This window comes from Bradysia coprophila, unplaced genomic scaffold (genome assembly GCF_014529535.1).
Source record: "Bradysia coprophila strain Holo2 unplaced genomic scaffold, BU_Bcop_v1 contig_333, whole genome shotgun sequence".
In the NCBI taxonomy this organism is placed as follows: Eukaryota; Metazoa; Arthropoda; class Insecta; order Diptera; family Sciaridae; genus Bradysia; species Bradysia coprophila.
Window position 1 is genome coordinate 381,184 of NW_023503592.1, and position 13,608 is coordinate 394,791.

The 13,608-nt window shown below is 40.3% G+C and overlaps 1 protein-coding gene across 2 annotated transcripts; it reads right to left on the reverse strand.

Annotated features, from left to right (window-relative positions):
* Positions 1-574: 574 nt before the first annotated feature.
* Positions 575-7,814, reverse strand: LOC119079757. 2 transcript variants are annotated; one of them, XM_037187836.1, is made up of 3 exons: positions 7,259-7,814; positions 4,003-4,513; positions 575-618 (listed from the first exon to the last, which is right to left on the reverse strand). In XM_037187836.1, exons 1-2 carry the CDS (start codon positions 7,779-7,781, stop codon positions 4,041-4,043), a joined length of 996 nt encoding a protein of 331 aa, XP_037043731.1. In that variant the 5' UTR covers positions 7,782-7,814; the 3' UTR covers positions 575-618; positions 4,003-4,040. The 2 variants fall into 2 exon arrangements, with proteins under 2 accessions (XP_037043731.1, XP_037043730.1); XM_037187835.1 differs by having other exon boundaries at positions 7,181-7,814.
* Between the last annotated feature and the right edge of the window lie 5,794 nt (positions 7,815-13,608).

The window sequence follows — 13,608 nt, forward strand, 5'->3', positions numbered from 1 at the left end:
TGATAAATCGAAAATTGTGTTTTTTAAAGATGAACAAACTGTAAGTCTAATAAAAAAAAATGAAAAAAAAACGAGAAAAGCAACGATATAGAAAATTTTATGAAAAAATAAGTAATTTTCTTTAATTTTCCCAAATTTCATAAATTTTCACAAATTTCATAAACTTTCACAAATTTTCGTGAATTTTCATAAATTTTCTCAAATTTTCACAAATTTCATGAATTTTCTCAAATTTTCACAATTTTCTTGAAATATTTTCGCGAATATAGGCACTGCAAGACACAGTAGATTCGAGTAGAAAAACTTTTGAATGTTTACTCCGAAATCTTTTCGTTGTGATAACAGTATCTTAGACATCGCAAGTATTTCCAACACATGAAAAATTTTCCATAAGGATCAATCAGACGCAGATTTTTTCTTCTTTGCTTTACGAGATTTTACCGGATTTTACCTTCCCCGAAATCACACAAAGATTTATTGTTTCGATAATGATAACACGAGAAGGTTTTGCAACAGAAATTTTTCGGCTCTGGAATCAGACGACGATTTTTTATTTTGAAGAATTAGAAAAAGGAAAACTTTATTTCAATTCATTCTACAGTAAACATGCTAACGTACTTCTTCTTCTTCTTCTTCTTTTTCAGCCTGTTTCTATCCACTGCTGGATGTAGGCCTCTCCAACTTCTTTCCATTTCGTACGATCCATTGCCATTTGCTGCCAGTTTGTACCTGCAATATTCTTAATTCCGTTTGTCCATCTCTCTGGTGGTCTACCTATAGCTCGTCTTTTATATGGTCGCCAGTTCATGATCTTTTTGGTCCAACGTTCGTCTGTCCTTCTTGCAATATGTCCCGCCCAGCTCCATTTCAGAGATGCTATTCTTTCCATGACATCAACGACCCTGGTTTGTTGTCGAATCCATTGATTCGTCATTCTGTCTCTGAGTGTTATTCCAAGCATACTCCGTTCCATGGCTCTTTGTGTCACTCTCAATTTTTCTTCGGATGCTTTCGTTAAAGTTAACGTTTCCGCTCCATAAGTGAGCACTGGAAGGACACAAGTGTCGAAAACTTTGCGTTTCAGACTATTATTCATTTTGCTTTTGAAAATTAGTCTGAGTTTTCCGAACGCTGCCCATGCAAGACCAATCCTACGTCTTATTTCTGCAGTTTGGTTGTCCAGACCTAACTTCAGCTTATGTCCTAGATATACGTAGCTGTCGACTCGTTCAATGACAGTGTCACCAATTTTGATTTCTCTATCGTCCCCGATGTTGGTCATGACTTTTGTTTTCGATAAGTTCATCTTGAGGCCAACTTTGTTTGCCTCTTCACTTAACTGTTGTAGCATAAGCTGAGCCTGACCTAGATTCGCTGCTATCGGTACAATGTCATCAGCGAAGCGGAGATTGCTCAGGTACTCTCCATTTATCTTTATTCCCATTTTACTCCAGTTTAACTTCCTAAAAACACTCTGCAGAATCGCCGTGAATAATTTCGGTGAAATGGTGTCACCCTGCCTTACACCTCGGCCAATTCTGAATTTCTCCGTGCTCTTATGAAGTTTTATACATGAAGTAGCATTTTTGTACACATATCGAATTGTGTTGGAGTACCTTGAGTCTACTCTACATTCGTCTAATGCGTCCAATATCGACCATGTTTCCACTGAATCGAAAGCTTTTTCGAAGTCTATGAATAGCAAGACTATGTCGATGTTGTATTCACGACACTTCTCAATAAGCGTTCTCATCACTTGCAAATGGTCGTTTGTGCTGAAACCAGATCTGAAAGCAGCTTGTTCAACAGGTTGGTAGAAGTCGAACTTGTTAGTGTTCCTCTTCGTAATGATTTTCATAAACAACTTGTAGAGTGTTGACAATAGGCTTATGGGTCGGTAATTTTCCAGCTTTGTTATGTCTCCTTTTTTATGCAGCAATGTAATTACCGCATTTTCCCAAGCTTCTGGTACTTCTTCCCATTGGAGACATTGATTAAACAAAGCCGTGATTGCCTTTAATAAGGAGTCTCCACCTAGTTTAATGGCTTCCACTGGAACACCATCTTCTCCTGGAGACCTTTTGTTTTTCATCTCGGCTACTGCGGCCTTGACTTCATCAACAGTTATGTCGGGCATATCATCCGATCCCACGTTTCTTATTATTGGTCTATCTTCGGTTTCTTCCGTTGGACTCTGTCTTGCTGAAGAAAACAAATTCTCATAAAATTCTGTTGCAATATTTAATATCGCATTTCGATCCGTTTGGATCGTTCCTGTTTTGTCTCGTAATTTGAAGATTTCTTTTTTGGCGTTTGTCATTTTTCTCCGTAGGACTTTCATATTGCAGTTAGCTTCAATTATGTTTTGAGCCAATTGGACATTATATTTTCTTTCATCTGATCTCCTTGCTTTGTTGATACTTTTAGACAAGTTCCGGTATTCCACCGAATCTCGTCCTCCGTTTTTTACCAACTCTGCTCTGCTTGCGATCAGGTCTAATGTTTCTCTGCTGAGTTTTGATTCTTTCCCTTGGACGGATTTGCATTTGGATTTCATGAAACCCATTATTGTATCGACGATTTTGGTATTCAATTCGTCCAATGTTTCACATTGATTGTTGACGTTATCTAATTCGGCAGTCATTTTCGTAGCAAATTCTTCATTTTGTGTGTAAAGCCGTTGTACGTCAATCCTTTCACTTTTCTGAACTAGTTGTGATCTTTGAAATCTGGTATTTAACGTGACTCTTGCACGAACCATTCGGTGATCACTACCTGTTGAAAAATTGTTTAGGACCGTAACGTTCTTAACGGTTGACTTACAGCCAGTTATGATGTAATCGATCTCATTTTTCGTTACACCATCTGCACTAGCCCAAGTCCATTTACGTTGAGGCTTTCCTGCAAAAAATGAATTCATTGCGTACAAATTGTGTTGCTGTAGGAAGTTGAGTAAAACATTTCCACGCTCATTTCTTTGGTCGTTGCTAAAACTGCCAATAGAAACTTCGGAGTCTTCTTCTCGTTTTCCCAGCTTCGCATTGAAATCACCGATGAGATATTGGTAATGTGATGGGTTTTCGTCCAGAGCTTTCTCGACATCTTCATAGAATCTTTCTACTTCTTCGTCATCATGGGTGGACGTGGGTGCGTAAACCTGAATTAATTTGACACTGTATCTGTTATTTATCTTCAGGCTTACGTATATCACTCGATCGGATATGCTTTTCGTGTGAGTTATGCGATCCGACCACCGCTTGTTTATGAACAATCCGACACCGTGCATCAGCATCTGACTGTCACTTCCTCGGTAGAAGAATGTATGCCCTGATTGTAATTTCAGGCATTCCTCTCCAGGTTTTCTCACTTCGCTCACTCCCACAACATCCCATTTTATCTTTTCTAGCTCTTCTTCCATTTCTTGCATTTTTTGTCTTGACGACAATGTTCTGGCATTATATGTGGCAATGTATAATTCGTTGTGGCTTCGTTTGAAGGTTTTTAGCATTAAAACACCACGCTTGCTACTGCGGGTTGGTGAGTATGAAAGCTTTACTTTGCTCGCCCCCGGTAATCCCCGAGCTCTGACCCGCGCATTTCTGCACGTACCGGGACCACAGTGCCTATCAAAGTGCACAGTGCCCGACGGGGTAGTGTTACTCTTTTTGAACATTCTTTTCCATAAAGCTTTGCCCATTCTTTTGAACCTATCTGAGCAAAAGGTTATTGACGTCTTTTAAAGGACGTCGTTGAAAAGCTTAACCTAGTAGCTAATAAGAATTCTGGGATCGTTCTATCCTTGGGCTTCCTGATCGTGTTGTTTCGCCTCAACGTTGGTCCCTTAACCCCAATTCTTTCGGCTTCCAACTCACGATTCATTCAGCCTTAAGATTGATCTATCTAATCCTATCTTATCTACTGCTACGTCCTCGTTAAACTTCATTCCCTCCACTCTTTTTCAAACTGGCTTGGGACAGTCTTTGGCGGTGTTTGCTAACGTACAATCAAAATTAAATAAAAAAAGAACAAAACAAAGAAAATCACTGAACGAAATACACTTCTTCCATTGGGGTGCTTTTCGGAATGCTGGAGATAATGCACATTGCGTTCCCATGTTGGATGGCTAGTGAAACCCTCTGAAACAAGTAAGTCCTCGACTTCGGTTCACCAGTTGTGCGAATCAGATTAGCGCCGATCTTGTTCAATAAATCCACTGATTCTTTCGCCCAAGGACCCAGTGATTCTACCGCAAATGCGACGAAATGGTAGTTTCGTTTAAGTTTGGAATATTTCGCATGCTTGCGGTTTGCGGCTTTTACCGACGCCATACCCGGTGTCTTCGTTCTCCCATCCATATTCGATGCGGCCAATGAGTCGGCACAAGTCGCATCCCACACTAGAGCCTTGCCCTTCTCCCAAGCCGTGTATGTAATGCCGTCCGGGCGTTTTTTGCCGTCATCTCGGAATAAACCGGGTGGTTCCAACAAAGAACTCCTATTAATGGAAGCCAAACCCGTGTGCACGGTGTCGGATTGTTCATAAACAAGCGGTGGTCGGATCGCATAATTCACACGAAAAGCATATCCGATCGAGTGATATACGTAAGCCTGAAGATAAATAACAGATACAGTGTCAAATTAATTCAGGTTTACGCACCCACGTCCAACCATGATGACGAAGAAGTAGAAAGATTCTATGAAGATGTCGAGAAAGCTCTGGACGAAAACCCTTCACATTACCAATATCTAATCGGTGATTTCAATGCGAAGCTGGGAAAACGAGAAGAAGACTCCGAAGTTTCTGTTGGTAGTTTTAGCAACGACCAAAGAAATGAGCGTGGAAATACTTTACTCAACTTCTTACAGCAACACAATTTGTACGCAATGAATTCATTTTTTGCAGGAAAGCCTCAACGGAAATGGACTTGGGCTAGTGCAGATGGTGTAACGAAAAATGAGATCGATTACATCATAACTGGCTGTAAGTCAACCGTTAAGAACGTTACGGTCCTAAACAATTTTTCAACCGGTAGTGATCACCGAATGGTTCGTGCAAGAGTCACGTTAAATACCAGATTTCAAAGATCACAACTAGTTCAGAAAAGTGAAAGGATTGACGTACAACGGCTTTATACACAAAATGAAGAATTTGCTACGAAAATGACTGCCGAATTAGATAACGTCAACAATCAATGTGAAACATTGGACGAATTGAATACCAAAATCGTCGATACAATAATGGGTTTCATGAAATCCAAATGCAAATCCGTCCAAGGGAAAGAATCAAAACTCAGCAGAGAAACATTAGACCTGATCGCAAGCAGAGCAGAGTTGGTAAAAAACGGAGGACGAGATTCGGTGGAATACCGGAACCTGTCTAAAAGTATCAACAAAGCAAGGAGATCAGATGAAAGAAAATATAATGTCCAATTGGCTCAAAACATAATTGAAGCTAACTGCAATATGAAAGTCCTACGGAAAAAAATGACAAACGCCAAAAAAGAAATCTTCAAATTACGAGACAAAACAGGAACGATCCAAACGGATCGAAATGCGATATTAAACATTGCAACAGAATTTTATGAGAATTTGTTTTCTTCAGCAAGACAGAGCCCAACGGAAGAAACCGAAGATAGACCAATAATAAGAAACGTGGGATCGGAGGATATGCCCGACATAACTGTTGATGAAGTCAAAGCTGCAATAGCCGAGATGAAAAACAAAAAGTCTCCCGGAGAAGATGGTGTTCCAGTGGAAGCCATTAAACTAGGTGGAGACTCATTATTAAAGGCAATCACGGCTTTGTTTAATCAATGTCTCCAATTTGAAGAAGTACCAGAAGCCTGGGAAAATGCGGTAATTACATTGCTGCATAAAAAAGGAGACATAACAAAGCTGGAAAATTACCGACCCATAAGCCTATTGTCAACACTCTACAAGTTGTTTATGAAAATCATTACGAAGAGGAACACTAACAAGTTCGACTTCTACCAACCTGTTGAACAAGCTGCTTTCAGATCTGGTTTCAGCACAAACGACCATTTGCAGGTGATGAGAACGCTTATTGAGAAGTGTCGCGAATACAACATCGACATAGTCTTGCTATTCATAGACTTCGAAAAAGCTTTCGATTCAGTGGAAACATGGTCGATATTGGACGCATTAGACGAATGTAGAGTAGACTCAAGGTACTCCAACACAATTCGATATGTGTACAAAAATGCTACTTCATGTATAAAACTTCATAAGAGCACGGAGAAATTCAGAATTGGCCGAGGTGTAAGGCAGGGTGACACCATTTCACCGAAATTATTCACGGCGATTCTGCAGAGTATTTTTAGGAAGTTAAACTGGAGTAAAATGGGATTAAAGATAAATGGAGAGTACCTGAGCAATCTCCGCTTCGCTGATGACATTGTACCGATAGCAGCGAATCTAGGTCAGGCTCAGCTTATGCTACAACAGTTAAGTGAAGAGGCGAGCAAAGTTGGCCTCAAGATGAACTTATCGAAAACAAAAGTCATGACCAACATCGGGGACGATAGAGAAATCAAAATTGGTGACACTGTCATTGAACGAGTCGACAGCTATGTATATCTAGGACATAAACTGAAGTTAGGTCTGGACAACCAAACTGCAGAAATAAGACGTAGGATTGGTCTTGCATGGGCAGCGTTCGGAAAACTCAGACTAATTTTCAAAAGCAAAATGAATAATAGTCTGAAACGCAAAGTTTTCGACACTTGTGTCCTTCCAGTGCTCACTTATGGAGCGGAAACGTTAACTTTAACAAAAGCATCCGAAGATAAATTGAGAGTGACACAAAGAGCCATGGAACGGAGTATGCTTGGAATAACACTCAGAGACAGAATGACGAATCAATGGATTCGACAACAAACCAGGGTCGTTGATGTCATGGAAAGAATAGCATCTCTGAAATGGAGCTGGGCGGGACATATTGCAAGAAGGACAGACGAACGTTGGACCAAAAAGATCATGAACTGGCGACCATATAAAAGACGAGCTATAGGTAGACCACCAGAGAGATGGACAAACGGAATTAAGAATATTGCAGGTACAAACTGGCAGCAAATGGCAATGGATCGTACGAAATGGAAAGAAGTTGGAGAGGCCTACATCCAGCAGTGGATAGAAACAGGCTGAAAAAAAAAAGAAGAAACCCGTGTGCAAAGTACGATTGAGTTCAGCGTGTCGGAAGAATTTTCCAGCGTTATTTTTACAATGCAACCCGTGACGACCCAGCGAATCTACCTGGGTTCCGCAAATGCACACGAATGGATGACAGATTTTGGTACCAAGGCGTAGACCAACGCATGTGCGGAAAACGTCGTTGTTCATTAACGTTCCAATGCATGGGCTCGGTACAACGTTAAGCCATGCTCCTGACATCTTGTTCTGAAGCAGTTGAAAGCGGTACAGTTCGGTATCGTTGGGGAATGACAACGAAGATGCGACTCTTTTGGAGTTAATTTGATCCCAGTTGAATTGTGAGCGTAGATTTTCTGGCGTTAAGTCTTCATTCAACTCGCTCCATCGCGACAATGCCTCCGTAAAGTGGGCGATTTCGGATTCGTAATCCCGTAAACTGATTAATGTAGAAACGAAATCCTTGACGCCGTACACGGAGGACAAGAAAGCTGGTAGCGAGATGTCCAACAATGAGCGAATGCCTAATCCGCCTAAGTTGACTGGCAAACTCGACTGCACCCATTGAGAGTGATTCAACTGAACATTGGTTATTTTCTCCAAGGCAGATTTCATGTCGGAATCTAATTGTTGAAGCAAATCTGGGAATTTCCATAACGGAGCGCATCGAAACAAGTAGACTAGCTTAGGAATCGCCATGCAATTTTTGAGTACGAAATATGCGTAGTGGTGCTGCAGTGAAGCTAATCGGTTAATTAGAACGTACATTTTATCGAATTTTCTCTTAGCGAAACTTTCTATGGCGCTTTCAAGCAGAGGTGCTCCTAAGAGTTCCAATTCCTCGTCGTAGACAACTCGTATGCCGGGAGCTATGGCTTCAAATTCATCGACTATGTTTTGATCCGGCTGGCCGTTGCAGAAAAACAGCTCGCATTTTTCCCCGTTCAATTCCAAACCTAGCAATTTAGCCTTTTCCTTGATAGTTGCTAGATTAGCTAATACAATGTTGGGTGTGTCCCCGATCGTTCCGTCGTCCAAGTACCAGATGTTCAGATCGGCAGTCAATTGAAGGATCAACGGATGTATCGCCAGGCTAAAAATTAGTGGGCCAGCTGGATCACCTTGTTGGGCTCCCACTTGTGATGAGATTACCTTGTTACCAAATGACAGGAACGTTGGTTTCAGGTAACATTGACGAAGGTAGTGGTACAGCTGCGGGATTTTATTCTTTATTTCAACCAACATAACATCCCTTTCCACACTATTGAATGCATTACGGACATCTACTTTCAAAAGCACCTTGGTCGAATTTGTCGGGTTTCGTATATATGCTCTGATAGAATGGACGGCACCTTCGCATCCATATTTCACACCGAAACCTATTTGTCGAGGAAGAAGGTAATTGACCATGTCTGACTTCACAGAGAAACACGCAATTTTCGAAGTTAGTCTGCGTATCGTCGTGCCGATTGCTATAGGTCTGATGCCCCCATCTTTTTTTATCAAGGCGCACAATGAGGCCCCGTAAAGTAGTTCACATATATCATCGTTGAGCTTACCAGCTAGTAGAAAGTTGCACAGTCTTGTAATCGAAGTAAGTGCTCTCTTCCCGGCCTCCCCAGCTGACAGAGAGATGATGTCTTTGAGATGTTGGGGCCGTAAGCCATCAGTGCCAGCGCTGGACCCATTCGCGAACGAACAAATGGACGACTGAACCACCCGTATCTACTTGGAGAGGCTGAATTGATTCTTCGGGTTCGTTCGGGAAATTCAGGTTTCTTGACGGTTCTGGATGTTTACTTAAAAGCTGCTGAAAGGTATCAATGGAATCGCTTGCCAGAGAGTCACTCGAGCTCATAAGTTTAACTGCTCCACGTACGTCGAAGTCGGCCAACTTGGCTTCGACTCTGCTGCTTAATGACGATTGCTTGTTAGATGGTTTTTGGTTGTGTGTTGGTAGAACTGGCGTACTTGAATTATTTTTGATTATTTGGACCAGAGATACACCGACCTCCTTTTCAGGTAAGCGAAGCGATTTATATGCGAATACCAGTAAATCTCTCCAATCGGCGACAGCGTTTGTGCTTACACATTTATCGATCAAACGCGAAAGATCGCCCGCCACAACACTTCTGGCACCTTTGGGTATCCGTTTAACGATTCGGTACGTTTGCTTAAGACCGGAAACATATTCGATAAATTCCTGGTTTGACAATGAAATCTGCAGGGAAGTGCTTTCATTTGAGGACTGAAGATGTGACCTCAGATGCACTATGTAGTTTCGTTCGTTTTCGGCATCGAAGCCACACTCAAAACATTTATAATCGTCTTGTTGTTCTGTTGACGTGTTCACAACATTGGCTGAAGGTTGTGGATTCGATTTTGCCTCAATGGCTCTCTGTATTTCCTCTGCAGAATGGATTCTCCAATGAACCCGAACCCCAGCGTAGGTCGAGAAGCTCCGCGAGCAAATTGGACAAATGTTTTCCGTTTCAGCATCCGAGTCCATCCCGAGTTGAAGGTTAATAACGACTTAATCAAGGGCGTTAACTGGAACAGACCACTGACCCAGGTAACTTAGGGTCAAGTGGACTTACCGTCGTGTACCTTCAACCAATAACTATGTGTTGCTGTTTGTGGAACGTCGTTGCATTCAGACCGAATGCCCAAGTCACTCTGAGGCCAATATCCGAAGCTCTGGGGTGCACAAACAGAAACTTTCTCCTGGCCAAAGAGTTCCCCTTCAAAACGTATTCTTGGGCATAAATGTTGGTCGGAAAATACGTACTTCAAAGCTCGTGTTTGCGGTTATGTTGATTCTTTTCGAACTAAAGGCCAAATATGTCCACTTGCAGATGAACTATTGATGAAACTTCACAGGCAATTAGTAACCCGTCCACTCAGGGTCTTTTTCTATAAATTGCGTTGGATTCGACGGTCAAAATACTTTACAAAACACCAATTCGTTATAATATTACAGAAAAAGCTGAGTTGTGTGACACACTGTACACTGAGGAAAACAAGAATTTGAAGAATTTGTAACATCAAAGATTCTTACTTCCCAGAAGATTTCGAAACATCACACAAAATCACAAATACAATTAAAAATATTCGGACGCTTTTACACTGGAGTAAACTTAGATAATAGGTTTCCTCTTCCTAATGGAACAAAAGAACTGTCACGCAAGACATAGGTACACTGATGATGGCGTGATACGCCGAAATCAGCATTGTTTTGTCCTGTTGTTCGTCCACTATGATTGTAAACGGTAAAACGTTTCGTCACGAATCGTAAACGGTAACACGTTTCGTTCGCCCTTCGTTGAATAAAAGAAATTTTTTCAACAATTTTGGTCAAGCCAAAGCAATACAACATTTTGTCAATATTGAATTACTTACCAAGCAATACAACAATTTAATAAATAATTGTACCGATGCTTTTTGCAATACAACATTTTGTCAAAGTTAACATTCTAAGCTACAGTTTTTAACATTTATAAGTATCGACATATTATAAATTTCTTATTTTGCTTACTTCTCTCATTTCTATATATATATACTCGTTATGGAGAAATGAGAGAAGTGGAAGAAATAAGAAATGTATAACATGTCGATACTTTTGAATGTTAATAACTGTAATTACTTTAATTTTAATTAAAAAGTGAGAAATTATTGTTCAAGAAATATTCATGATAAAGTTACGAGCCCTCTGTCAATTTATGACAGTGTTTTTTTTGTGTGTTCAATTCTAACAAGATGAACTTATCGAAAACAAAAGTCATGACCAACATCGGGGACGATAGAGAAATCAAAATTGGTGACACTGTCATTGAACGAGTCGACAGCTATGTATATCTAGGACATAAACTGAAGTTAGGTCTGGACAACCAGACTGCAGAAATAAGAAGTAGGATAGGTCTTGCATGGGCAGCGTTCGGAAAACTCAGACTAATTTTCAAAAGCAAAATGAATAATAGTCTGAAACGCAAAGTTTTCGACACCTGTGTTTTTCCAGTGCTCACTTATGGAGCGGAAACGTTAACTTTAACGAAAGCATCCGAAGATAAATTGAGAATGACACAAAGGGCCATGGAACGGAGTATGCTTGGAATAACACTCAAAGACAGAATGACGAATCAATGGATTCGACAACAAACCAGGGTCGTTGATGTGATGGAAAGAACAGCATCTCTGAAATGGAGCTGGGCGGGACATATTGCAAGAAGGACAGACGAACGTTGGACCAAAAAGATCATGAACTGGCGACCATATAAAAGACGAGCTATAGGTAGACCACCAGAGAGATGGACAAACGGAATTAATAATACTGCAGGTACAAACTGGCAGCAAATGGCAATGGATCGTACGAAATGGAAAGAAGTTGGAGAGGCCTACATCCAGCAGTGGATAGAAACAGGCTGAAAAAGAAGAAGAAGAATTCTAACAAAACATGACAAAAAAATATTTGTCAGTAAAAATATTACGAAATACTCTTTTCTATTCTGACTATTATAACTTTCTGTAATATTGCTTTCTTCCAAACATTTGTATAAGGAGAAATCCTTGTTGTTTGTATGCAATACATTAAATTGAAATATCAGACCAATTTCCAATTGCTACACCCAGATGTGTTCTCGTCGTGCACAAACAGTATCACACATAGTTACCTAAACGTAATCCCTTACTCATACCAATAACAAGTGTTGGACAAAAACAAGTAATTTTTAAAATCTACGTCTACCGGTCTACCCCATATTCCATAACAATATTTTTAATATAAAGCACGCGCTAAACTTCAGCAAATAATAACAGTGCAGTGTATAACAGTGAATTAGTCACGTTTTACGTATTATCTCCGAAATATAATGCTAAGATTTTTGCTTATATACAGTTCGGGTTTGCATAAACCACAGAAGTTACCTACAGAGGTGTACGTCGGTGATATTACATCAAGCGCTTAGTACACACTACAGACGGCAACAAAGCAGTAGTTCAAAATTAAATTGGCGCCGATGCTTTTAAGGCTGTAAACTGTGGGGAGATCACGCAGGTCGTCATTTTACACTCACGGAATTCTGAAAACCGACACATTTCCAGTTTTGTGTTTTTTTCAGTGTTTTGTGATTTTTGCGTGTATTTTTAAAGGGAGAAACCAAGAACTCGCGTAAAACACAAAAACAGAAAGTATGTCGGTTTTCAGAATTCAGCGTGTGTAGGTACCATTTCCATACAAAGTAGATCACGCAAATAGAATATCGTGGTGAATGGTTTGTCACACCTGAGTATTATAGCAATGTGCCCAGCAATAATTGGACACTTTGTGAAGGAATTTTGTATGTAATTCGCTCAATTTCTCTACCATGACCAATACCTGACACATTTTTTCTACCCGGCCATGATGGTACTGAAATAACGAAGAACCAATTTAACTCAATGCCGATATTTTTGAAAAATATACCGACTGTGAGATGTCAGTATTGCAATTACTTTGTGTCATATCAATTAGTATACAAACAGATATTGTGACCTGAACTAAATCCAGGTCCGGAATCATTTTAAGGTTGGATTCACAGTCTATCTGATTTGTGGCATATGTCACGCTTTCATTCACAAATTGCGCACGCTCTACGGGGTGAACAACTCAAGAGCGTATTGGCTAACTCGTTTGCTTTCCACATGATTGAGTTGCCAGTGTCAAGGTAGATATATGGGCGGAGGTAATGGCATATATGACCGAATCAGATGTGCGGTGGCACAGAAGCTGGATATAAGTGCCATGCCATCTATCACCTTTTTTTTAAGAACAAAATTGCTTAGAAGCCTGATTATAGATCTTCGATTGTTTTGCTTGGTGCTGGTCAATGAAATGTTTCGCTTGTTGCTTTATTTCACGTGTATTCGGCCATTTATAACGACCATCTTCAGGCTTAAATTTTACAAACAACATTATAAACAAACTTACTGAGCTTACCTGAACTACCAAAATTCATGCCTCCGTTACACGCCAAAATATATGGAGAAATTTAAAAAAATGTAAGAACCATACGCTTTCGTCAGTACCCCTCCCCTGGATGTAGAGCATGCGTAATTTGTGAGTGGTCCATTAAGTTAGACTTATACATGTGTGCCTACACAAGCCTTTGTACATCCCTACCTTCTATCATAGATACATTGAGAAATAAAAGCTAGGGTCTCACCTCTCACCCGCACAATATTTGCTTTCCACTTACTGCAGTAATGGTGTCGAATTTCTAAACACTCTGGCTGTCTTCGCCGATGAATTTCTTCTATTGGCGCACATCTCTACTATTATAATGTGAAAATTCAGTTCCAATCTGCCAATAATAATTGTTATTGTAATACGTAAGAGGTGTATCAGGTAGAAGACACATAATAACCGAACGTATAATGCGGAATGCAACAAAAGATTACAAAAATAAAC